The sequence below is a fragment of the Bubalus bubalis genome, chromosome 2 (assembly GCF_019923935.1).
Source record: "Bubalus bubalis isolate 160015118507 breed Murrah chromosome 2, NDDB_SH_1, whole genome shotgun sequence".
Taxonomy (NCBI): Eukaryota; Metazoa; Chordata; class Mammalia; order Artiodactyla; family Bovidae; genus Bubalus; species Bubalus bubalis.
The window spans coordinates 20,340,072-20,366,899 of record NC_059158.1 but is presented as its reverse complement, the minus strand read 5'-3'; the positions used below and the strand labels follow the sequence as shown (position 1 = coordinate 20,366,899).

Genomic DNA, 26,828 nt, shown 5'->3' with positions numbered 1-26,828 from the left:
AAAATCAAAAGCTGAATACTCCTACACATCAGGAGAACAAGAAAATGCCCATAACCAAGAGGAAATGCTGAAACACAATCTCACTGCAAACCCCTGGCGAGGTGACCCAGCAAGACATCCCCCTCAGGAGTGAAGAGTCTGAACCCCGCATTGGGCATCATCCCTGCGCCTGAGAGATAAGCCACCCAAAGGTCTAGCTCTGAAAGCCAACAGGGCTCACAAACACAAGTCCCACGAGGGTAAAGGGAACTGAGAAATGGTTCTTAAACGGCTTGCCCATGGACTCACCTACCCCTTGGCACAGCACGGAAGCAGCTGTTTGAAAAGCACCAAGACATTCTATGAAGGAGGTTTATTTGCTTACCATAAACTGTTGACTTGAGGCACAAGCATCTAATACACATCCAAGGTCTTCTGGGGTTCTTTCTCTTTAGGGACGGAAGCCAGTGAATGCCATCCTTGTGTTCTCTCTTTGCTGTACTCCAGAGAGCCAGTATCTCCCAAAGAGATTTACATTCAACTGGCACTCTTGTTCTGGTGCTCCATTTTTATTTTTTATTTTTTTTCCTTTTTAGCAGCTGCTGCCTTGATCACCTGGCTCTGGTGGCCAGCAGGGCTTGACAAAAGTAGTATCTATTTGTGATTAAAATTCTCAGCAAGTGAATATAAAAGGAACATGCTTCAGCATAGTAAAGACCAGCAATGTAACAAGGCCACAGATAGCATCATACCTAATGGTGAAAATCTGAAAGCTTTTCTTCCAATGTCAGGAAAAAAACAGTGATGCCCACTCCCACCACTTTTATTCAGCATAGTATTAGAAGCTTTCACTGGAGCAATTAGGCAAGGTAGAAAAGGAGGGGCATCCAAACTGTAAAGGAAGAAGAAAAATTGTCACTATTTGCAGATGACATGACATTATATATAGAAAATTCTAAAGACTTCACTAAGGAAACTGTTTGGGCTAATAAATGAATTTGGCAAACTTGTGAGGTACAAAATCAATATACAAAAATCTTTTGTGTTTCTGCTGCTAAGTCACTTCAGTCGTGTCCGACTCTGTGTGACCCCATAGATGGCAGCCCACCAGGCTCCACTGTCCCTGGGATTCTCCAGGCAAGAACACTGGAGTGGATTGCCATTTCCTTCTCCAATGCGTGAAAGTGAAAAGTGAAAGCAAAGTCGCTCAGTCGTGTCAGACTCCTCGTGACCCTATGGACTGCAGCCTACCAGGCTCCTCCATCCATGGGATTTTCCAGGCAAGAGTACTGGAGTGGGGTGCCATTCTGTGTTTCTATGCACTAATAAAAAACTGGCATAAATAAAATTAAGAAAACAATTGCATCAAAAAGAATAAAATAGCAGGAATGCATTTAATCAAGAAGGTGAAACACCTATGCACTAAAAACTACATGACACTGATGAAAGAAACCGAAGAAGATACAAATAAGTGGATAAATATTTTGTGCTCATAGACTGGAAGAATTCATATTGTCAAAAAGTCTACAGATTAGATGTAATCTTTATCAAAATTCCAATTACTTATTTTACAGAAATAGAACAAACAGTGCAATTTGTATGGACCCAAAATAGCCAAAGCAATAATAAGAAAGAAAAACAAAGTTAGAGGCATCAAGCCCTCTGATTTCGAACTATATCCCAAAACTATAATAATCAAGAAAAATTATAAACACAGACACGTTGATCAATGAAGCAGAGTAGGTAGCCCAGAAATAAACCCATACATAAGGTGGGCAATTAATCTATGACAGAGGAGTCAAGAATTTACAATGATGAGCAGACAATCTCTTCAATGAATGGTGTTGGAAAAACTAGATCCCTATCTTATAACAGACACAAAAATTAACTCAAAATGAATCCAAATTGGAACATAAAACCTAGAACAATGAAACTAAAAGAAAATATAAGTGAAAAACTCATTGACATTAGTCTTGGCTATGATTTTTTGGATTTGACATCAAAGTCAATGGCAACAAAAGCAAAAGTAAACAAGTGAGACTACATCAAACTAAAAGCTTCTGCACGGCAAAGGAAACCATCAACAAAATTAAAAGGCAACCTACTGAATGGGAGAAAGTATTTGCAAACCGTGTATCTGGTCAGGGATTAATATCCAAGATATATGAAGAACTCATCTAACTCTATGGCAAAGAAAAAATCCAATCAAAAATGAGCAGAGGATAATGACATTTTTCTGAGAAAAACGTCAGGTTTGTCAACAGGCACAAGAGAATGAGCTCAATATCATCATGGAAATGTAATTCAAACCCATATCACCTCACACCTGTCAGAATGGATATTATCAAAAAGATAAGAAATATTGTATTGGCTAAGATGCAGAAAGATGGGAACACTCGTGCACTGGTGGTATAATGTAAATTACTACAGTTGCCATGGAAAACAGTATGTATTAAGGTTCTTCAAAAAAATAACCACATGATACAGCAATTCTACTTCTGGGTATTTATCCAAAGAAAAAGAAAACACTAACTTGAAAAAATATCTACATCCCATGTTCATTGCAGCATTATTTACAATATCCTAAGCATTCATGAATGAATGAATAGATAATGTAACTGTGGTACTAATATTTAATAGAATATTACTTGGACATAAAAAGTATGAAATCTTGCCATTTGATGCAACATGAATGGATCTTGAGGGCCCTGCGCTAAGTGAAATAAATCAGACAGAGACAACTACTATATAATTTCATTTATATGTGAAATCTAAACAAAACCGAGCTCCTGGACACAGAGAATAGGTTGGTGGTTGCTAGTAGCATGGGGTTGGGGAGGCTGGGCAAAATGGGTAAAAAGAGTTAAAAAGTGCAAACATCCAGCTATAAAATAAGTTATGAGGGTATAGCATATGGCATGGTGACTACAGTTAAAAGTACTATCTTGTATAGTTGAAAGTTGCTAAGAGAATAGATCTTAAAAGTTTTCATCACAACTAGAACTAGAACCATATGTTGTCATGGATGTTAACTAGACTTACTGTGGTGATCATTTCTCAATACATGCAAATATCCAATCATGTTGTACACCTGAAACTAATATGCCAATTGCATCTAAATTAAAAAAAAAAAAGTTTTAAATGTCTATGCTGTGCAGGTATGGCAATAGATGACACCCTTTATAGCAAGAACTTCCTTATAGTTCAGGATGCCAATGATAAAACATAATTACACACAGAAAATGATGTTATTAGGAATAAGTAAGTCATATAACAGAGGAGATTAGGCAGAGGGCAGATATTTTACATGAGGTAAGCTGGAAGACAGAACAACCAGTTTTCCCACATTCCTGAACATTATAGAAAATCATTTGCAGAGTGGCTAGACCCGTCTCCTTTTTTCTTTCAGAACCCTGTGTATAACTGGAGCACTGAAATCCAGGGGATCATGTTAAGTTCCATCTTCTATGGTGTACTCATCAGCCAAATTCCTGCAGGATATTTATCTGGAATATACTCTTTAAAGAAAATGATTGGTTTTGCATTACTTCTCAGCTCTCTATTTACCCTGCTCCTCCCACTGGCAGCTGAATTTGGAGAAATTTTGGTCATTATATGCCGAGTAATCAAGGGACTGTCCCAGGTATAAAGATAATGCAAAATAGAATATTACTCAGCCATAAAAAAGAATGAATTTGATTCAGTTCTAGTGAGGTGGATGAACCTAGAATCTGTTATACAAAGTGAAGTCAGAAAGAGAAAAACAAATATCATATATTAACATATATATATGGAATCTAGAAAATGGCATTGAGAAATTTATTTGCAGGGAAGGGATGGAGACAGATGTAGAGAATGGACTTGTGGACCCAGTAGGGGAAGGCAAGAGTGGGATGAATGGAGAAAGTAGCATTGACATATATACACTACTAAATGAAAAATAGATAGCTGGTGTAAAGTTGCTGTAAAACACAAGGAGCCCAGCCTGGTGCTCTGTGATGACCTAAAGGGGTAGGATGAGTAGGGGAGATGCAGGCTCAAGAGGGAGGGGATATACATATAATTATGGCTGATTCACATTCTTGTACAGCAGAAACCAATACAACATTGTAAAGTGATTTTTCTCCAATTAAAAAAATAAAAGGATAATGCAAAAACTAGAGTTTAAATTCACAGAACATGTCAGAGATCAAATGTTCTAATCATTCTTTCAGGGGATAACATTAACAACTCAGCAAGTAATATGGATCAAGTGGGCTCCTCCCTTGGAACTAGGCCGACTTACTTCTCTGAGTTTGTCAGGTAATAACTTAGGGCCTAGAATGCTTAATCCCATTGTCATCTCATTGTAGCATGTTCTGCCCTAGAACATAAAAAATATGTGTGTTTTGAACTGTCAAGGGCTTTGGAAACCATCCACACTTTAAATATGTGGAAACTGTCTAGGACAGAGAAGAGGTTTCCTTATCTCTAACAATAGCAAAAAGAGAAGAAAGCAAATATTTCATTATTTTCTTCTGTTTGGTATTATATGAATATTTCACTAGAAGTTGTTCACTGCCACCATGAAGCTACATTATCTCCATTTCCAGATGCCTGCATTCATTAGGGATGTTCTTTGTGCCTTCTGATTAGGACTCCTACTAGGACCCTGTGTTGTCCTGCTTATCACTGGATTCATCTGTGACTCCCTGGGATGGCCCATGGTCTTTTATATTTTTGGTGAGTCTCTTTCTATAAAAATCCAAGTCATTATTTAAAGGTCTAAAAAAACTAAAAGTAAATGCAAAATTTAATAATTTATATGAAGTTAACAATATTAAAAATAATAAATCACCTTGAAGGAAAAAGAGCAGTCAACAGTCATTAATTTCTTTTTGCAAGCGAGACATCATGCTCAGAACTATACATGCATTATTGTACATAATTTCACAACTCTATAACATCAATGCTACAGAAACATATCCCTTACGTAAACTCATGGGGAAAGGGATGATCAGAACAGGTCAAACATAATATGAGTATACTATGTATACTTAACATCCCAAGCATGATTTGGTACATCATCTTATGTGAAAGTGAAAGTTGCTCAGTCATGTCCGACTCTTTGAGACCACATGGACTATACGGTCTCCAGGCCAGAATACTGGAGTGTAGCTATTCCCTTAACCAGGGGATCTTCCCAACCCAGGGATCAAGCCCAGGTCTTCCACACTGCAGGTGGATTCTTTACCAGCTGAAATACCAGAGAAGCCCAAGAATACTGGAGTGGGTAACCTATCCCTTCTCCAGGGGATCTTCCGGACCCAGGATTCAAACTGGGATCTCCTGCATTGCAGGTGGATTCTTTACCAGCTGAGCTACCAGGGAAGCCCTATCATCTCATAATCAAACACATTAGTTTCTAGAGTGACACATGAAATTCTCAACAAATTGGAATAAATGAAAAACTATAAAGGACTGGGGTTTCCAGATAAGTTAGAAAATCACTTTCAAATCTTGATTTTAAATTTGTCAATAAGGGACTGTGGATGAGTGCTTTTATGCTCGTTTGATAAACAAATAACAATATAGAGGCTTAATGCAGATGGATCTATTTATGAAGTGATTATTTAAAATGGTATAAAGATGTGGCAGAATCACAGGGTTAGAGAAGTGATCTGGTGCTAGCAAAACAGAAGCTAATACCATCCCCAGGTCCAAAGGGGCAAGCAAGGGAGTAGTTGAGGGGAATCCACTAGGAGAGAGTCCTGTAGAGATATCTACATTGAGAGGACCTGTGACTTTTCATAAGAGGGAGTATATATAGACTGAGGCAATGGTGGGGAAGGTGATAACTAGGGAAAGATACACCCTAATCTCATTCAAGTCTCTCCTTCTAATCTGCTTAGGCTTTCTTCTGCCCAAATCTATCTGGAAAGCAGAGGACATGGGGGCCTGTTGATGTTCATTCAAGTCAGCCATCTGTGGCCAAAGAAGGGTAAAGAAGGGTGGAGAGTGGATCTACAGGGAGCCTCCAATACTCACAGGGAGCAAATGGCCAAGCCATAATGTGAAAATATGTCTTCCATCCTCTCAGTTTCACTGCTCTTCATCACTGCCACTAGTCATCAAATATTTTTTTCTGTTCCTTTCTCTTATTCTCTTTCTGATATTCCCACTACACATATATTACACCATTGTAGTTGTACACAATTGTTGGATATTCTTTTCTTTTTAGTGCTTTTATTCTATTTGCATTTCAGGTTTGGAAATTCATATGGACGTTTCTTGAAGTTCAGTGATTTTTTTTCCTTCAACCATGTCTATCTATTAATGAGCCCAGTAAAGGCATTCTTCATTTCTGTTACAGTGTTTTTAATTTAAAGCATTTTCTTTTGATTGTTAGAATTTGTCTCTCTACTTACATTACTACTTATTCTTATATGTTGTCTTTTTCACAGGCTTTTTATCATGTGTTAAATTCTTGATCTCATAATTCCATACCTCTGCTAATATCGGAGTCTAGTTCTGATGCTCTGTCTCTTCAAACTGTTTTTTTTTTTTTTCCTATGCTTCATGGTTTTCTTGTTGAAAGCTCAGCAAAATTCACTAAAATGAACTGAAATAAATGGGACTTTAGTGTGAGGTTTTATGTTTTACTGGCTACAGGTTAATCTGGCTTACTGTGTGCTCTGTTTTAGAGGCTACAATTTCCTCTGGTATCTTTGTTTTTGTCTTTCCTGCAGTTTTTTTAGTTTCTCTAGAGACTTCTTAAATAAGGTTTGGGACATGCAATTCTAGCTGGATTCCCACTAACATGCAAGGATTCTTCTGATATGGTGGTAAGGTGCGTATGTGGGGAGACAGTGTTCTGTGGTCTATGATTTGGTCTCAGGGTTTTGGTGAGCCTGTGCCCCTGAGCTTCACCAGTTCTTCTCAGTTTTGTTTTTTTCCCCCTCCTTAAGTGAGACAGGAAGAAGGGTCTGGAGTTGGGTGTTTCCCTTTCCTTAAGTTGGTGAGGCTCTGGTAAAATAATTTCCCCTTGAGTAGTTTTTGTGAAGAACAGAATGCTGTAGATGTAATTTAAAATGGCTACTTTCCTCATCCTCTCCTAGAAGGATTAAGAGATTGTATTCTTATATTCACTGTGAGAATCTGGCAGGTCTTCTGGAAATAAAACTCACACAAGTGTGAGGGGTCTGCTTAAGCCTGGGCCCCTCCCCTCTAGACCTCTCATCTCTCAAACTTGTCCACACTGAACCTACAGTAAACCATCAAATGCTAGGTTTTCCAACCCTACTACTGACTGGTTCCATTGGAGTTTTCTGTTTCTGGGCTTCTGTTCTGGGAACTTGTAATTCTCTGCATCTGTCTGTCTGTCTCTCCAGAGTCAGGAGGGCAGTGGTTTTCCCTGCAACCTCAATTCTCTGCCAGATCAAAGAAGCATTGTTGATGTTTATAGTTTGTTCAACATTTGATGGTGACTTCCAAACTCCTTATATGCCTCCCAAATGTTAGAACTGTCCAAGCCTCGATGCCCATAAATCAAGTTGAAGTTCTTCAGTCCACATTTGACCTGAACAAGTATCATCAATCAACCCAACAATACCATTCTTTCCCTGGTGTCTGTACCTTTGACTCCATGCACTGAACCTCAGTGATCAGGCCTTTCCTTCTCATCTCAGTTGCTGTGGTCCTGCTCTCCCTGCATTGGACTTCATCCTTCTGGCCATTTCCTCTCAGTCTCTTTTGCAGAGACTTGCAGAGATTCTCCTCTTCTACTTTCCACTAACTGTTGTCTTTCTTCAAAGCTTTTCTCCAGTCTCCTCCTCTAAGCTATTTTCCCTCTCTAGACAATATAATCCATGCTTAAGTGTCAGTTACCACTTACTAACCATGTGCCCCTGAGCAAGTAAGTAGACCTTTCTGAGCATCCATTTTCCCATTTTTAAAGAAAGCTAATAGCATCAAATGAATTTTCTAAGGATTGACTACAGTAATTTAGAGAAATATATTGTATTTCCTGTGTATTTATTAGGTGTTCATGTCTATTTACATTTTGCCTTGGGTTTGGGCACTCAGGTCACAGAATGAGGTAGAAATGGTATACTGTCAAACTATTCTTTTAATGTTGTCTTAAAGTGTGTTGCAGAAGTCTGAGATTCTACAATGGCTTCAGCTTTTCACATGGTCTGATCTCATTACCTCTCATCCTCATCCATTACCATCCTCACCTTGCTCCCCGTCCAGTGACACTGGCTTCATAACTCTGGGCCTTGGTACTTATTTCTCCCTCAGCCTGGAGTATCTGTGCCCACATCAATATCCTCACTTTCCCTGAACATAGTGCTCCTTTGTTCCTCTCCCCATGACTCTATTCCCTAGCTCTTGTCACTGACATTTATTAACTTTTGCTTAATCACTATTCACTATCTCTCTCATCCATTAGAAAATAAACTCTGTAAAGGCAGGGCATGTGTCTGCTTTATTCACTGCTGCATTCCCATGACCTAGAATGGTACATGGTACATAATGGCATTTAACCAGTATATTTGTCAAATGAATGAATGCATTTCTGGAAGCCTGACTACTAAGCAATATACATTCCCTATCCTAACAGAGGATTACTTATGATCAGATCATTAGTATAAAAAAGTCAAAAGCAACAAATAATTTGGCAGACTCTTATGAGACTTGGACAATCCTGAAGGCCTAGGCTGCATCTTAGGAGTATTGGATAAGGCCTACTTCTCAAAACCAGGTGATTGTCTAGCCCATATGAGCCCAGTTACACCCTCCTCTCACAATAGAACACATTAAGGATCTGTAGAGATGATGCCCTAAGAGCAAGGAGGCCCAGCTATCCTACATGGAGAATAAAAGAGGCTAAGAAATCAGGAGAGGCCAGAGGGTTTGCTACCATTTCTGTAAAATTCACTCTGTTTGGAGAGGCAGGTGTGGATACAAAGAAAATTATGAAAAATGTAAGCCTTGTTGCAAAGTTCCAAAAAGAAAGAGGAGGTCCAGGTTCTCAGACCAGTAAATGAAAAATGCCAATTTGGAAAAGAAACTCACTACAGATAGAGCAATTTCAATTCTAATTTGTCCTGCTCTGATAGGTGCTTGTGGCTGTGCCTTAAGTGTTCTCTGGTTCATTCTGTTTTATGAGGACCCAAAGGACCACCCATATATAAGCAACAGAGAGAAGGAATACATCACATCCGCTCTCACCCAGCAGGTAGAACCCGCATGCTCCACTTTGGTATCTCCCAGATTCTGTGCCAAATGAAATGTGTTCCAGCTTGACCTAATGTGCTAATGATTAATGGGTTCCCTTCCAGGTCAGCTCAAGTACACTCATCAAAGTGCCCATCAAAGCTATGCTGAAGTCTACTCCACTCTGGGTCATTTCCCTCTGTAATTTTGCTTTTTTCTGGTCAAATACCTTCCTAAGTATTTATACGCCAATATATATTGACTACAAGCTTCATGTCGATGTAAAAGAGGTAAGTACACCTTTTCCTCTTCATTTTATGAAGGACTTTGTGCCCATGTCTTTTTCTCCCATGACTAGTCCTAGCTCTTGCCCATCCCTATATTATTTGGGCTTCCGAGGTGGCGCTAGTGGTAAAGAACCTGCCTGCTAATGCAGGAGACAGAGAGACATGGGTTCAATCCCTCGGTCAGGAAGATCCTCTGGAGGAGGGCATGGCAACCCACTCCAGTATTCTTGCCTGGAGAATCCCATGGACAGAGGAGCCTGGCAGGCTATAGTCCATAGAGTCTCAAAGTCGGACATGACTGAAGCAACTTAACACTCATACTATTTAGCTGATGTTCTTTACCTAGAGACTTCACCATTTCCAATTATTATGTTAACATTGCCCAGAACAAAAGGTGTAGACATCCTGTCTAGCACTCCCACAAAAATACACACCACCCAGGTTCTCACAGATTCCCTATCTCCCATTCCCTATAATAACAACCTCTGTGTATTCCTTAAAGCTTAATACCATTGTTCCCTCCAGGGATGGGGATCCTCCCCTGAAAGTCAATTGGCCAGAGTCTACCACCCATCATAGCTCATACCAATCCTCTCCACAGGGGAGAGGCAAAGAGTCCTGTGAACCCATGACTCATGTCTTGCTCTGAAAGGACTGGCATTCTCATTGCTTTTCTGACTTGAAAAAGTACAAATGCTTGAAACCTTCTGTTGCTTGATGCCATAATAACCAGGAAAGACTCCTTTAGAAATGGAGTCTGGGCTTGCCACTTTGAGACATTCTATAATGAATTTCCAACTACCCAGCCTAGGGACTAGCATGACAAAGGTCTTTTAAGCTCCATATGATTCAGTGTAATCTTCCACTAGACCATGGATTTGTTGCAAAGATTAACAGCAGCTGGTCCAAAATAAGCACCATATACATGTCTTCTATTATCATTATTATTTGTTATTTTCCTCAGGGACAGCATTTCCCATTCCCAACTTAGTTTTCCTCTCTACTATCTAGAACTTTCAGGTCCCATGATAATACAATAGAAAACTAAGCAGATTGTGATGTATGTTTCTGGCCTCAAAACTATTTTTCTCTTTCTCTTGGGTAGTGTGAAATAATTCTGGGGTTGCATGTTGATTGTTTCCTGTGTGACAATACAAATTTTCAATACTGAATTTCAGAATAGGGATTATTCCATTTCTCATATTCACTCACAATAACATTTCCTCCTCAGAATGGGCTGCTGTCTTCCCTCCCCCATTTGTTTGCCTGGATTTTTGCTGTCCTAGCAGGTTATATGGCAGACATCTTCCAGACAAGGAATACTTTCAGTCTAGTCACCATCCGGAAACTCTTCACCTCACTAGGTAAGAAATAGCCAAAACGTTCAAGTATTTTGGGGTACCCCCCATCTTTGGCATGCACCTGACTGTTGTCTGAATCATTCCGCAGGACTTCTCCTGCCTTCCCTCTTCAGCCTCTGCCTGCTTTACCTGAATTCCAACTACTATGCCACTATAATTTTCCTGATACTTGCTAATTCAACAGGAAGCTTTGCTATGGGCGGACTAATGATAAATGTCTTGGATATCGCTCCCAGGTAGGTTTTTAAAATCTCTTTCTTGTATCTAAGTTCTTAAGGATGTTTTAATATTTCAACTATTTTGGAATTGATGGTCAACAGGCCAGACATTCTGAAGAAGCATCGATATAGGTCAGACTTAAAAAGTATATATTATCACTCCTCAACCAACAATTAGTAATATTTATTTTGCAACTAAGGACACTGTCATTCAGATACTTGATTATCAGCCTAAGATCTCACCACTGGCTTGGATGTTACCTAGGATTTTAATCCAGATCCAGTTGGCAAAAAACTTTTCCTCTTTTTACTGTGCTATATACCTTTTTTAGATATAATAAGTGAGACTAATGGAACCAGTTCTGTTGTTTGCACAACTCCAGGGGACACTGTCCAGGGCTGGCACTTTCTGGAGAACATAGATCCAATATGAACAGAATTCTCTGAAGTTTTATAAATCTGCGGCCTGGGGTAGAGAGGCAAAAATCAACCAAGAATATTCTAATTTGTCACAATTCTGTAAAGAATCTTGACCATCAGATCTATACTAGGTGAAGGCCAAAGTAACAAAGACATGTATGCATTTATTTATTTTTGAGACCCTCCTTGAAAATGCCTGAAAGTTTTCTGACTACTTGAAATTATATAAAGACATAAGAGGATTATTTGATACAGAATACACAATGCCAGTTGGGCTATATGCACTCTGAGAAACAGGTAAATTAAAAATGTAGCTACAAATAGACTAAGAAAATTATAAATAGCTACCATTTTGGGGGCCTTCCCTGTTGGCTCAGTAGTAAAGAATCTGCCTGCCAATGCAGGAGATGGGTGTTTGATCCCCAAGTCAGGAAGATCCTCTGGAGTAAGAAATGGCAATCCACTCCAATATTCTTAGCTAGGAAATCCCATGGACAGAGGAGCCGGGCGGGCTGCATGTCCATGGGGTCGCAAAAGAGTTGGACATGACTTGGTGACTAGCCAGCAAGAACAACCACTTATTATTTTTTATGTGACATGCCCCACTGTAAGATAATATTGTCCACAAGGTATGAGAAAAGAAACCGAAGACCAGGAAAATGAATGTATGTAAAGTCACATGATTAGTAATAAATAGAAGGAGGATTAGTACCTAGAATTACCTGCCTCCAGAGCTGCCTAGATGTAGTCAATGCCTCCCTAATGTTATTCACTAGTACCTGGTCAGTAGGATGGGAAATATCTTGGCCAGCAATGGCTTGGATATCACAGAACTTGACCTGCGTTGCATCATTCCAGTGGGTCCAGATTCCATGTTAGCCAGGTGATTTTGTAAGGTCACAGAAGATAGACTAACATACAATTTGGAAATATTATTAGCCTCTTAAGCTAGATCATCATTAATATTTAGGGCATATGTATTAATACATTATGTCACAAACATATTGACATAATACATTATGTCACAAACAATTCTTAAACTTTTTAATTAATGAGTTAAATGAAACTTATTCCTAATGTTCCTAGTCATATACCTCCCTTGCCTATTAAAAAGAGTTCCCTTAGAGGATAAATTACTAAATTGTCCTTTTAGGGGAATTTGATCTTTGCTAGAACTGAGGAATGGGCAAATGATTACATTTGTTTGAGTAGAACCCAGATGTTAAGAAAGAAGGTCTGGAAGGAAGAAGAGACACAGATGTGGGTCCATGAGAATATTGTTTTGGAAATAGAGTGAGATAGAGTGGACCTGGAAATGTAGTGACCATCTCTTTGGTGGGTAGCAAGAGTAGAAAAGCACAGAGGATTCTAAAGATGCTATGTGATGCATTAAGAAGGCACTATCATCCCCTTGACATTCTTAAAGGGAGGCTCCAAAACGTTTTTTAATTGCTTTTAATTATTTTTGACTGATGGATGGGTCATGCACTGGAGTGGGTTGGCATACCATCCTTTGTCCTTTGGGGATCTTCCCAACCCAGGGATCAAACCCAGGTCTCCCACATTGCAGGCGAATTTCCCTCCATGTGAGACTAAAGTATAGTTTATACATCTGAATCTTGTTCTGGTTCTACTGAATCATTATTAAACCAAATGTAAAATCAATTAAATTGAAAGTCTGTTTCAACAGCTATTTATACTTCATAATGCTTTTACCATGTGATGTTACAGCTGAAGAAGAAGCAATTTTAGAGCTAACTCCTGTCCAGGGAATCATCCAGCATTAGAACAATCTCAGGGCTTTCCTGATAGCTCAGCTGGTAAAGAATTTGCCTGCAATGAGGGAGACTTGGGTTTGGTCCCTGGGTTGGGAAGATCCCCTGGAGGAGGGTATGGCAACACACTCTAGTAGTCTTGCCCAGAGAATCCCCAAGGACAGAGGAGCCTGGCAGGCTATCCATGGGGTCACAAAGAGTTGGACATGACTGAGCACTTTTAGAGCTAATTTCTGTCCAGGGAATTGTCCAGCATTAAAACAATCTCAAGACTGTTTTCATTGCCCATATCAAATACCTACCATTTGAGGTTTGGATGGTATGAGGAATGGAGCATAAAAAGCTCTCACCTTGTCAATCTCAGGTTGGTGAACCACTCCATATTGTGGACATGTAATGATTTTCAGAAGAACTGTCATGGCACTCAGGACTCTTGACACTGGGAACTGCTGAATCATAAAGCAAACTGAATTAAGATTAAATGACTGTAATCACTCAGAATACATTCTTTAATCACAGTGAAATTAGGGTTGCTATCAAAAGCAAACAATAGATAACTCCCATTCTTTGAAATTAATGTTTAGGTCAAAGGAGAAATCACATTTGAAATTAGAAAATACTTTAAATTACAATGAAATGTGACTTATCATTGATAAGCATGTGGGGTGCATTTAAAAATCATACCCAGAGAGAAATGTATAGCTTTAAACTTATATATTGACAGACAATTAAGTCTTAAAATCAGTAACCATGTTTGTATCTCAAGTAGGTAAGGAAAAAAAATAGCAAATTAAGCCCAAAGAAAGTAGAAGGAAAGAAATTATGAAGATGAGGACCAAAAAAAAACCCCAAATGATACGTAGAGCCAACAATATCAAAGTTGCTTCTTTTAAAATTAATAAAATAAGATCAAGAAAAAATTATCAATATAAGAAATGAAAAAGGGTTCATTGTAGTAAGTTTTAGCCCATAATAAAACAACAGAATATTGTAAACAATATTATACATATTATAAATATTATATATTATAATAAATATTTAAATATTAAAATATTATAAATTTTGCCTTTTTTGAAGGCAAAAGTGACAGAGGCTCCCAAAGGCAGAAGTGGCCCTAAACCCAGGGATTCTATTGCTAAAATAAAAAAGGAAGCAATGAATACTGAAGACAATTGGTGGTTTCTGCCCAATCTGTACCTGTGGCTGCTCATAACCATAAAATGTTCTTCTTCACATATTAAAAGACACTCTCCAGCTCCCCTCAAAAAGAGACTACTCAAATTTCCACCCTGTGACTACATACACCTCCACAATCCAGGGACTCTAGGTCCACTTGCCAAGAATGTTTCATTAATCAAAAACGAAAGCCAGGGGTTCAAAGACAATCAAATACTATTGTAGTTCCAACCTTAAGAGGGATGGCCAGGGGTGCATTTCAGGTGAAATTCTTGGACTGGAGCAAGAGGGACCAGAGCAAAAGCATACACCAGGGACTCTAGGCCCAAATGTGACACTTCTTTGATCAGGAACCCATAAATAAATTATACACTCCCCACCCACCCCCCCCCACCCCAATACTCAACATGTAAAGGTAGAGAAAGATTGGAATAGACCCAAGGAAGTAAAAGACAAAAAGCCCTCACTCTCACAAAGGGGAAGAATTGAAAGCATACAATCTTTGGTGGTGAAATGTGTTGGGCAGGAAAGTCACAGACTCCCTGTCCTGGATTGAACTAATTTCTTGTTTAGACAGATTCTGTTCTCCAAAAGGCACTTCTTTGTTCTTGATGACTGATAGATTTGACCCCTACTTTATGTGTTATTCCCTGTGGTTCCCCCTGCTTTCTGCAGTGCTCATTTTCTGCTGAGGTTGGTTTTGGCACTCAGGATTGGCCAATCACAGTTGCTTATAAACAAGTTTCTGGTTTCCTTGCCTGAGTAATCATTGCTGCTTGCCTGGGAACAATCACTGGGACCAGTAGTTCTGGGATGGTGAGAAGAGGCCAGGTGAACAGAACCCTTCAATTTTGTATTAATCCCAAGCCAGTTCCTATTACCAACACACATCACCTTTGGAATTTTTCATAGATTTCACAACTAGCTGGCTTTCACTTAGTATGCTTTCATTTTCTCAATATATTCATATTCTTTACTGTTAAAGCCAAGCTTTCTGACTCTGTAGTGCAACCAGAAAGTTACTTATATATCCGTATACTTTTTCAAACATTTTAATGGAATTTGAATAGTGGGAATGGGAAATTTAGGAAGTCAACAGTTCTCTCTTAAACTCTCAATACATTATGGTTTTTTCCTGTAGCATTTGTATCACTTTACATTTGTGTATTGTCATTCATTTTTGTATAGATATTATGGATTTCTTAGAGGAATTACAAATGTAATTGGACTAACAGGAGGACTCATTTCTTCCACTGTGACTGGAATCATCCTTAGTGAGGTAAGGAACATCAAGACATGGGTAGTTACTTTTCAAATATTAACTGTACAGAAAAAGAAGGTAATGCGTATAAAAAATTGCAGAGGAGACATCATCAAGAGGTGAGTTATGAGATTCTGTGTCATATTAAACTTGGTCAAATCAGGCATTGCCTCCAAATTCACAGATGATACAATTTCTTTCTTGTAATATGTCAACTAATTATGCTGGTAACTTTAACTGTTGGTTATTGAAACAGAGGTGGACTTCTTTGCTTTTTAACAATTAATGTATGCCTTGATCAAAATACTTAAGTTGACTGGGTCAATGGTGATATAAGTAATAAGACATGGTTTTATCAGGAAAGGAATGAAAAATCAGGAACAAAGACAAGTTTAAATGACCAAACAAAACAATTCTATGAAGGCTGGCTTCTGTTTCCATGGACAAAGTTACCTAAAATTCTCCTTTTAAAAATACTTAAAATGCCTTTTCTGGTGTTGAAGGAAGATAACTACTAGTCCAGAATTCTACAGTCCATCAAAAAAAAAAAAAAAATCTGCCATAAAAAATGGAGTTTAAATGCATCCATTTTCAAAAAAAAAAAAAAAAAACAACAACAACAGAGAATTCATCAAAAGTAGGCTAGCACTGAGGAAAAAAAGCTAAAGGTAGTTTTTTTTTAGGGAAAAATAAAATTATCCCAAATGGTAGATTAGAGATATGAAAAAGAAAAGAGGCAACAGAGATGATAAATAAATGGGCAATTCTGAATGAATATTGTATAAATTGATAGTATCATGTAAAGAAACTCAATTCCCAGAGCTGGTTGCCTGAGGGCAAAATCACTGTAGTCACTCTGGTGATTCAGTTCAGTTCACTTCAGTCACTCAGTCGTGTCTGACTCTTTGCGACCCCATGAATCGCAGCACACCAGGCCTCCCTGTCCATCACCAACTCCCAGAGTTCACCCAGACTCACGTCCATCGAGTCAGTGATGCCATCCAGCCATCTCATCCTCTGTCGTCCCCTTCTCCTTTTGCCCCCAATCCCTCCCAGCATCAGAGTCTTTTCCAATGAGTCAACTCTTCGCATGAGGTGGCCAAAGTACTGGAGTTTCGGCTTTAGCATCATTCCTTCCAAAGAAATCCCATGGCTGATCTCCTTCAGAATGGACTGGTTGGATCTCCTTGCAGTCCAAGAGACTCTTGAGAGTCTTCTCCAACACCACAGTTCAAAAGCATCAATTCTTCAGCACTCAGCCTTCTTCACAGTCCAACTCTCACATCCATACATGACCACAGGAAAAACCATAGCCTTGACTACACGAACCTTTGTTGGCAAAGTAATGTCTCTGCTTTTGAATATGCTATCTAGGTTGGTCATAACTTTCCTTCCAAGGAGTAAGCGTCTTTTAATTTCATGGCTGCAGTCACCATCTGCAGTGATTTTGGAGCCCAAACAAATAAAGTCTGACACTGTTTCCCCATCTATTTCCCGTGAAGTGATGGGACCAGATGCCATGATCTTCGTTTTCTGAATGTTGAGCTTTAAGCCAACTTTTTCACTCTCAACTTTCACTTTCATCAAGAGGCTTTTGAGTTCCTCTTCACTTTCTGCCATAAGGGTGGTATCATCTGCATATCTGAGGTTATTGATATTTCTCCCGGCAATCTTGATTCCAGCTTGTGTTTCTTCCAGTCCAGCGTTTCTCATGATGTACTCTGCATATAAGTTAAATAAGCAGGGTGACAATATACAGCCTTGACGAACTCCTTTTCCTATTTGGAACCAGTCTGTTGTTCCATGTCCAGTTCTAACTGTTGCTTCCTGACCTGCATACAGATTTCTCAAGAGGCAGGTCAGGTAGTCTGGTATTCCCATCTCTTTCAGAATTTTCCACAGTTGATTGTGATCCACACAGTCAAAGGCTTTGGCATAGTCAATAAAGCAGAAATAGATGTTTTTCTGGAACTCTCTTGCTTTTTCCATGTTCCAGCGGATGTTGGCAATTTGATCTCTAGTTCCTCTGCCTTTTCTAAAACCAGCTTGAACATCAGGAAGTTCACGGTTCACATATTGCTGAAGCCTGGCTTGGAGAATTTTGAGCATTACTTTACTAGCGTGTGAGATGAGTGCAATTGTGTGGTAGTTTGAGCATTCTTTGGCATTGCCTTTCTTTGGGATTGGAATGAAAACTGCCCTTTTCCAGTCCTGTGGCTACTGCTGAGTTTTCCAAATTTGCTGGCATATTGAGTGCAGCACTTTCATGGCATCATCTTTCAGGATTTGAAAGAGCTCAACTGGACTTCCATCACCTCCTCTAGCTTTGTTCGTAGTGATGCTTTCTAAGGCCCACTTGACTTCACATTCCAGGATGTCTGGCTCTAGGTGAGTGATCACACCATCGTGATTATCTGGGTCATGAAGATCTTTTTTGTACAGTTCTTCTGTGTATTCTTGCCATCTCTTCTTAATATCTTCTGCTTCTGTTAGGTCCATACCATTTCTGTCCTTTTTCGAGCCCATCTTTGCATGAAATGTTCCCTTGGTATCTCTAATTTTCTTGAAGAGATCTCTAGTCTTTCCCAATCTGTTGTTTTCCTCTATTTCTTTGCATTGATTGCTGAAGAAGGCTTTCTTATCTCTTCTTGCTATTCTTTGGAACTCTGCATTCAGATGCTTATATCTTTCCTTTCCTCATTTGCTTTTCGCTTCTCTTCTTTTCACAGCTATTTGTAAGGCCTCCCCAGACAGCCATTTTGCTTTTTTGCATTTCTTTTCCATGGGGATGGTCTTAATCCCTGTCTCCTGTACAGTGTCACAAACCTCAGTCCATAGTTCATCAGGCACTCTATCAGATCTAGGCTCTTAAATCTATTTCTCACTTCCACTGTATAATCATAAGGGATTTGATTTAGGTCATACCTGAATGGTCTAGTGGTTTTCCCTACTTTCTTCAATTTAAGTCTGAATTTGGCAATAAGGAGTTCATGATCTGAGCCACAGTCAGCTCCTGGTCTTGTTTTTGCTGACTGTATAGAGCTTCTCCATCTTTGGCTGCAAAGAATATAATCAATCTGATTTCGGTGTTGACCATCTGGTGATGTCCATGTATAGAGTCTTCTCTTGTGTTGTTGGAAGAGGGTGTTTGTTATGACCAGTGCATTTTCTTGGCAAAACTCTATTAGTCTTTGCCCTGCTTGGAAACCATTTCTCAACCATCACATTTACTCTGACTTTTCTTCTTAAGCCACAGATTATTTACCCACTAACTATTAATAATAAGTTTATTATTTGTTAGCTCAGTTGGTAAAGAATCCACCTGAAATGAAGGAGAGCCTGGTTTGATTCCTGGGTTGGGAAGATCTGCTGGAGAAGGGATAGGCTACCCACTCCAGTATTCTGGCCTAGAGAATTCCATGGACTGTATAGTCCATCGGGTCGCAAAGAGTTGGACACTACTGAGTGACTTTCACTTTACTATTTGCTAGATTGCTTTATCTTTGACCATGATTTATTGTACTGATACGATGACTGTTGTAACACCTGAATATACTTTCTCTGGCCCACTGGATTCAAATGGCTGTACAATCTTTGCCAACATAATTTGATGAATTCTGTGGTTCCAGAACCTAATAATATATATTCAAAGAAATTTAAGTGCCTTATCACATTTTAACAATCATGTTAAAGGCATGCCTGACCTTGAAAAGGGCTTCCCTTGTCGCTCCGCTGGTGAAGAATCCGCCTGCAATGCGGGAGACCTGGGTTCGATCCCTGCATTGGGAAGATCCCCTGGAGAAGGGAAAGGCTACCCATTCCAGTATTCTGGCCTAGAGAATTCCATGGATTGTATAGTCCATGGGGTCACAGAGTCGGACACGACTGAGGTCACTTTCACTTTGACCTTGACAAAAAAAAAAATGTAAGGGAAAATTTCAGAGACTGAAAATGAAGGAAGGGCTTGATTCCAGAGAGGTAAATGACCAGCAAAGCCACTGGCTGCCTTGGGGAAATTGCCCATGCTGGGTGATCTATAGCTTCAGTTATTATAGACAAACAGAGCACAAGCAATAATACCCCCAAAACCACTCACAAAGAAGAGCCAAAGTGAAAATGCTGACATAAGACTGTAATCACTAGGGACTATAAACTGATACCACTACTACCATGTATCTACAAGCTGAGAAATAGCAGTTTACAGGAAAATCCTCCAAATGTTCCTTATCCCACAACTTTGGCAGCCCCCCACCATCATGTGTTAGGATTTATGGTATCAGAAAGGCTGAAAACATCACTATAACCATGGAGACTCCATGGTCAGAGAGCTGGCCTCAATAAAAAACTCTTAAAGACCAGGGTGTGTTTTCTTCTCCTGAGCATGTAGCCCATTCAGCCAGTTCAGCCTTTCAATGAACTCATTTGGACCTTCTGAGCTGACTTTCCCAAAAGGTGGCAAGAAACGTGACTCCAGAACTGACTGAAGTTGTCTCTGCCCAGTGAGGAAACTTGTTTGTCTCAGCTTCAGCTACAAAGGGAGAGGGAAATCTGAATAAAGACTCCTTTGAACATTGGAAACAATAAACCATTCACAAGGGTTTGAGACCCTAATTCAAACTCTGTTGGGTCCTAATGCCATAAGCCAAGAAATTAATTTCAAGTAGTCCACAGATGTCTAGAAACAGTAAATAATTTTTTTTCTGAAGAAACTAACCCTAAAATTCATCCTCCAGAATTTCTTACGCATATAGTTTTGGTGAATATGATTTCACAATCAATCAAAAATTACAAAATGCTTGAGGAAATGAAATGTCATGTGAGAAAAGAATAAAAACCACAGAATCAGATCAGATATTGGACATATATGTATATATTTAAAGAACTAAAAGGATTGAACATATAAGAAACATAAGGTTTAACAAAGAGCTAAATCTAACTTCTGGCAATTAAAAATATAAAAATTAAAAATTTAGATTAAATACATCTAATAAGAGAATTCGTGATGCTTCTGCTTCAATTCATGGGAAAGGTAAGGAATTTGGACCAATTCTCTTAAGACAACTTAAAGGCCTGAAAATGTATGAAAACTTACCTGCACAGCAATTTTACTCCTTCTATAAGGAAGTCAACAGACACCCAAAGTCCCATCTAGTTCAAAGTGCAGAATGGGTCCATCCCTTCATTGGGAGAGAACCCTCTATACCAGGGACTATATATGTTCTATCATGCTGTATATAATGGTAGCATAACGATCCAATAGCTGCAATAAATATTTCCTTTCAGAAAAGGAGGATTGGGAGACAAACAGAAACCACGGGTCCTTAGTCATGCTGACACAACCCCCAGGTGGCTCAGTGGTAAAGAATCCGCCTGCCATTGCAAGAGATGTGAGAGTTGTGGGTATAATCCCTGGGTCAGGAAGATACCCTGGAGTAGGAAATGGCAACCCACTCCAGTACTCTTGCCTGGAAAATCCCATGGACAGAGGAGCCTGGCAGGCTATAGTTGATGGGATCGCAAAAGAGTCAGACACAACTGAGCGAATGAACACACACACACACACCAATGCTGATGACACACTGCTAGGCAGACAGTTTGAGAGCCACGTCCTGGTGAATGTTTGTTCTTCAGTGAGGCTCTGAAGCAAATGAAGGTAGGGCTGGAGGGCCTGTGGAATGGTCCCTCTTGATTAGTGTGTTTGACATAGAGGAAGGCAAGTGAATCCATTTGTGGAGCAAAGGGCAGGCTGGGAAGTAATTATTGCAGATACAATAATTTTTCTGGTTCTCCTTTTGGGCATTTCCCACTTCCTTGAAGTTAGATATATTTTATATAATTTATTTTGACCAGTGACACATGAGAGAAAGTGGTATGTGTTCATTCTGAAGACAAGCATTAAGAATCAACAGACCACTTTCTTGTTTTGACACAGCAACTAGCAACAGTCAGAACAGCAACTGCAAATCCATCAACCAGGAGCCAGGAATGAAGAGACATGGAGTATGATCTCTAGCCAACTTGCTATGAAGCTTGTTGTTGTTGTTGAGTTGTTAAATTGTGTCCAACTCTTTGTGACTCCAGGCTCCTCTGTCCATGGGATTTCCCAGGCAGGAATACTGGAGTGGGTTGCCATCCTTCTCCAGGGGATCTCCCTGACCCAGGGATCGAACCAGCGTCTCCTGCATTGGCAGATGGATTCTTTATCACTGAACACTGGGGAAACTATAAACCTTTGGTTTAAATAAAAACCAAATCTCTGCCATTAAAAGCCACTAGGATTTGTGAGGGGTTACCCCACTCCAGTACTCTTGCCTGGAAAACCCCATGGACAGAGGAGCCTGGTAGGCTGCAGTCCATGGGGCTGCTAAGAGTCAGGCACGACTGAGCGACTTCACTTTCATTTTTCACTTTCATGCATTGAAGAAGGAAATGGCAACCCACTCCAGTGTTCTTGCCTGGAGAATCCCAGGGACGGGGGAGCCTGGTGGGCTGCAGTCCATGGTGTCATACAGAGTCGGACATGACTGAAGCGACTTAGCAGCAGTAGGGAGCGGGTATTAGTATCTGTAGTATAACCTACTTTTTCTTGACCTATCTGGAGGATCTATCCAGAGTGAATCACATTAAAAGAATATAGAAGGTATAGAATATGTGTGGACTCAGGGAGAAGGCCCAACATACATTTAACTGGAGTTCCAGAAAACAGAATAGGACGGAAGTTAAATTTGAAGAAAAAGTGATTGTTTTCTAGTTTTACAGAAATACAGCAATTCACACCTTTAAGAAACCCAGTAATGACAAGTAGGATAAACTGAAATCCACAGTTGAATACCTCATAGAGAAATTATTTATATAAAATACATAAATATTATATAAATAAAAAATAAATATATAACACACATGCCTAAAATAGACATAGAAACATTGAAACTTGTAAGAACAGCAAAAAAAGATGAAGTAAACATTAACCAAAGATGATGATATCAGGAAAAAAAGTTAAAGCAAAAATACTAGAAACATTGAGAATCAGCTACTTAACAGTGAAGTGAAAGTCGCTCAGTCATGTCCAACTCTTTGCGACCCCATGGACTATACAGTCCATGGAATTCTCCAGACCACAATGCTGGAGTGGGTAGCCTTTGCCTTCTGCAGGGGATCTTCCCAACCCAGGGATTGAACCCAGATCTCCCTCACTGCAGGCAGATTCTTTACCAGCTGAGCCGCAAGGGAAGGCCTAACAGTTTCTTAGTACTTTCAATTTCTCCAGCAAAATTATCTTGTTCAAGTCTTAGCTACTTACAAGATATGTGACCTGGAAACACTTCTTAATCTCAGTGTCTCTAGCTGTAAATGCCTAAGATGACATAGAAACTTCACGGAGTTAAGGTAATTACCACATCAGATCATTCATGAGAGTATTAGATGTTTGTGTTCAATGCATAACAGCTATTAGTAGTTTTATTCTCATATACTTTTAAATCAGGAAAAATAAAAGTGTATTGCTAGCCACCCTATTGTTTAGCATTCTGAAAATGCTAGCAAACATACCTGTCAAGAAAACTAAATTATTGATATACACCATGTAAATGCAGAGGAAAAATACAACACTATGGACAGAGATTGTGATTATCTTCCTGGCAGGGGGTGAGGGATGAAATCAAAGTTAGATAACATAATGTGTAAAAAGCACAGTGTCAACTAAAATTGCAAAACACCCATGAGTATTTTGAAAATTGTACAAAGTCCATATGAAGAAGACTGCACACTTATTGAGCAACATCGGTGAAAATATTAGAAGGGAGACGCACATTAAATTTCTAGGTTGTTTTTCGTTGCAATGGTGAATGGAATTGTTTCCTTAATTTATCTTTCTATTTTCTCATTATTAGTGTATAGGAATGCAAGGGATATCTGTGTGTTGATTTTATATCCTGCAACTTTACTATATTCATTGATTAGTTCTCATAATTTTCTGGTGGAGTTTTTAGGGTTTTCTATGTAGAGGATCATGTCATCTGCAAACAGTGAGAGTTTTACTTCTTCTTTTCCAATTTGGATTCCTTTTATTTCTTTTTCTGCTCTGATTGCTGTGGCCAAAACTTCCAAAACTATGTTGAATAGTAATGGTGAAAGTGGGCACCCTTGTCTTGTTCCTGACTTTAGAGGAAATGCTTTCAATTTTTCACCATTGAGGATAATGTTTGCTGTGGGTTTGTCATATATAGCTTTGATTATGTTGAGGTATGTTCCTTCTATTCCTGCTTTCTGGAGAGTTTTGATCATAAATGGATGTTGAATTTTGTCAAAGGCTTTCTCTGCATCTATTGAGATAATCATATGATTTTTATTTTTCAATTTGTTAATGTGGTGTATTACATTGATTGATTTGCGGATGTTGAAGAATCCTTGCATCCCTGGGATAAAGCCCACTTGGTCATGGTGTATGATCTTTTTAATGTGTTGTTGGATTCTGATTGCTAGAATTTTCTTAAGGATTTTTGCATCTATGTTCATCAGTGATATTGGCCTGTAGTTTTCTTTTTTTGTGGGATCTTTGTCAGGTATTAGGGTGATGGTGGCCTCATAGAATGAGTTTGGAAGTTTACCTCCCTCTGCAATTTTCTGGAAGAGTTTGAGCAGGATAGGTGTTGGCTCTTCTCTAAATTTTTGGTAGAATTCAGCTGTGAAGCCGTCTGGAACTGGGCTTTTGTTTGCTGGAAGATTTTTGATTACAGTTTCAATTTCCGTGCTTGTGATGGGTCTGTTAAGATTTTCTATTTCTTCCTGGTCGAGTTTTGGAAAGTTGTACTTTTCTAAGAATTTGTCCATTTCTTCCACGTTGTCCATTGTATTGGCATATAATTGCTGATAGTAGTCTCTTATGATCCTTTGTATTTCTGTGTTGTCTGTTGTGATCTCTCCATTTTCATTTCAAAGAAACTAAAGACCAAAAAAAAAAAGAAACTAAAGGCCTATATATAGAAAATTATAAAACACTGGTGAAAGAAATCAAAGAGGACACTAATAGATGGAGAAATATACCAGGTTCATGGATTGGAAGAATCAATATAGTGAAAATGAGTATACTACCCAAAGCAATTTATAGATTCAATGCAATCCCTATCAAGCTACCAACGGTATTCTTCACAGAGCTAGAACAAATAATTTCACAATTTGTATGGAAATACAAAAAACCTTGAATAGCCAAAGCAATCTTGAGAAAGAAGAATGGAACTGGAGGAATCAACCTGCCTGACTTCAGGCTCTACTACAAAGCCACAGTCATCAAGACAGTATGGTAGTGGCACAAAGACAGAAATATAGATCAATGGAACAAAATAGAAAGCCCAGAGATAAATCCACGCACATATGGACACCTTATCATTGACAAAGGAAGCAAGAATATACAATGGATTAAAGACAATCTCTTTAACAAGTGGTGCTGGGAAAACTGGCCAACCACTTGTAAAAGAATGAAACTAGAGCACTTTCTAACACCATACACAAAAATAAACTCAAAATGGATTAAAGATCTAAACATAAGACCAGAAACTATAAAACTCCTAGAGGAGAACATAGGCAAAACACTCTCCGACATACATCACAGCAGGATCCTCTATGATCCACCTCCCAGAATATTGGAAATAAAAGCAAAAATAAACAAATGGGACCTAATTAAACTTAAAAGCTTCTGCACAACAAAGGAAACTGTTAGCAAGGTGAAAAGGCAGCCTTCAGAATGGGAGAAAATAATAGCAAATGAAGCAACTGACAAACAACTAATCTCAAAAATATACAAGCAACTCCTACAGCTCAACTCCAGAAAAATAAATGACCCAATCAAAAAATGGGCCAAAGAACTAAATAGACATTTCTCCAAAGAAGACATACAGATGGCTAACAAACACATGAAAAGATGCCCAACATCACTCATTATCAGAGAAATGCAAATCAAAGCCACTATGAGGTACCATTTCACACCAGTCAGAATGGCTGCGATCCAAAAGTCTACAAGCAATAAATGCTGGAGAGGGTGTGGAGAAAAGGGAACCCTCTTACACTGTTGGTGGGAATGCAAACTAGTACAGCCACTATGGAGAACAGTGTGGAGATTCCTTAAAAAACTGGAAATAGACCTGCGTTATGATCCAGCCATCCCATTGCTGGGCATACACACTGAGGAAACCAGAATTGAAAGAGACACGTGTACCCCAATGTTCATTGCAGCACTGTTTATAATAGCCAGGACATGGAAGCAACCTAGATATCCATCAGCAGATGAATGGATAAGAAAGCTGTGGTACATATACACAATGGAGTATTACTCAGCCATTAAAAAGAGTACATTTGAATCAGTTCTAATGAGGTGGATGAAACTGGAGCCTATTATACAGAGTGAAGTAAGCCAGAAAGAAAAACACCAATACAGTATACTAATGCATATATATGGAATTTAGAAAGATGGTAACAATAACCCTGTATGCGAGACAACAAAAGAGACACTGATATATAGAACAGTCTTATGGACTCTGTGGGAGAGGGAGAGGGTGGGAAGATTTGGGAGAATGGCATTGAAACATGTATAATATCATATATGAAACGAGTCGCCAGTCCAGGTTTGATGCACAATACTGGATGCTTGGGGCTGGTGCACTGGGACAACCCAGAGGGATGGTATGGGGAGGGAGGAGGGTTCGAGATGGGGAACACACGTACACCTGTGGTGGATTCATTTTGATATATGACAAAACCAATACAATATTGTAAAGTTAAAAAACAAAAAAAAATTTTTTTTTAAATTTCTAGGTTGGACTTATGACAATAAATTCTATTAACTTAAAATTATCAAAACTTTTTTTATCATTAAATTTCTAAACACATCTTAGTTCTTTTTTTTTTTTTTTCATCTTAGTTCTTTTTTTCTTCACTCTCTGTTTACCTATTAGCTGTCAAATTTGGCATGTTTTAATTATAGAAATCATTATTATTAAATATATTTAATGTCTAGTTTGGCAAGAAACATTTTTTTCAACTTCTACTCTTAATTATATTCTAATTGGAACTGGTGATGATTTGGTCAAGTTCTGGAAAAAAACACATTCTTTTAATAAAGTTTCATCTCAAACCAGAAAGAATGGATTGATTTCTTTAAA

General features: G+C 38.9%; 2 protein-coding genes across 23 annotated transcripts in view; one reads left to right on the top strand and one right to left on the bottom strand.

The window, feature by feature from the left end:
• Positions 1 to 26,828, bottom strand: part of SLC17A4 (solute carrier family 17 member 4) — a 101,678-nt gene that overhangs the window by 26,856 nt on the left and 47,994 nt on the right. Inside the window, exons 9-10 of one of the 2 annotated variants that reach the window (XR_006549082.1) lie at positions 13,589 to 13,684; positions 365 to 871 (exon numbers count right to left, since the gene is read on the bottom strand). Coding sequence is in view for 1 of the 2 variants with exons in the window: in XM_044938256.1 (XP_044794191.1) it covers positions 13,529 to 13,684 (156 nt within the window). In the remaining variant the exon portion in view is untranslated. Of the gene's footprint in view, positions 1 to 364; positions 872 to 12,432; positions 13,685 to 26,828 lie in introns of those variants that run through there. The other variant, XM_044938256.1, reaches the window with a different exon arrangement.
• The window catches only part of SLC17A1 (solute carrier family 17 member 1), a 54,784-nt gene that overhangs the window by 11,829 nt on the left and 16,127 nt on the right, over positions 1 to 26,828 (top strand). For 20 of the 21 annotated variants that reach the window (XM_025266825.2, XM_025266811.1, XM_025266796.1 and 17 more), the window contains exons 4-11: positions 3,389 to 3,622; positions 4,194 to 4,281; positions 4,615 to 4,701; positions 9,081 to 9,199; positions 9,303 to 9,467; positions 10,696 to 10,828; positions 10,914 to 11,061; positions 15,603 to 15,693. In XM_025266825.2, the coding sequence (XP_025122610.1) occupies positions 3,389 to 3,622; positions 4,194 to 4,281; positions 4,615 to 4,701; positions 9,081 to 9,199; positions 9,303 to 9,467; positions 10,696 to 10,828; positions 10,914 to 11,061; positions 15,603 to 15,693 (1,065 nt within the window). The remainder of the gene's footprint in view (positions 1 to 3,388; positions 3,623 to 4,193; positions 4,282 to 4,614; positions 4,702 to 9,080; positions 9,200 to 9,302; positions 9,468 to 10,695; positions 10,829 to 10,913; positions 11,062 to 15,602; positions 15,694 to 26,828) is intronic. The other variant, XM_044938261.1, reaches the window with a different exon arrangement.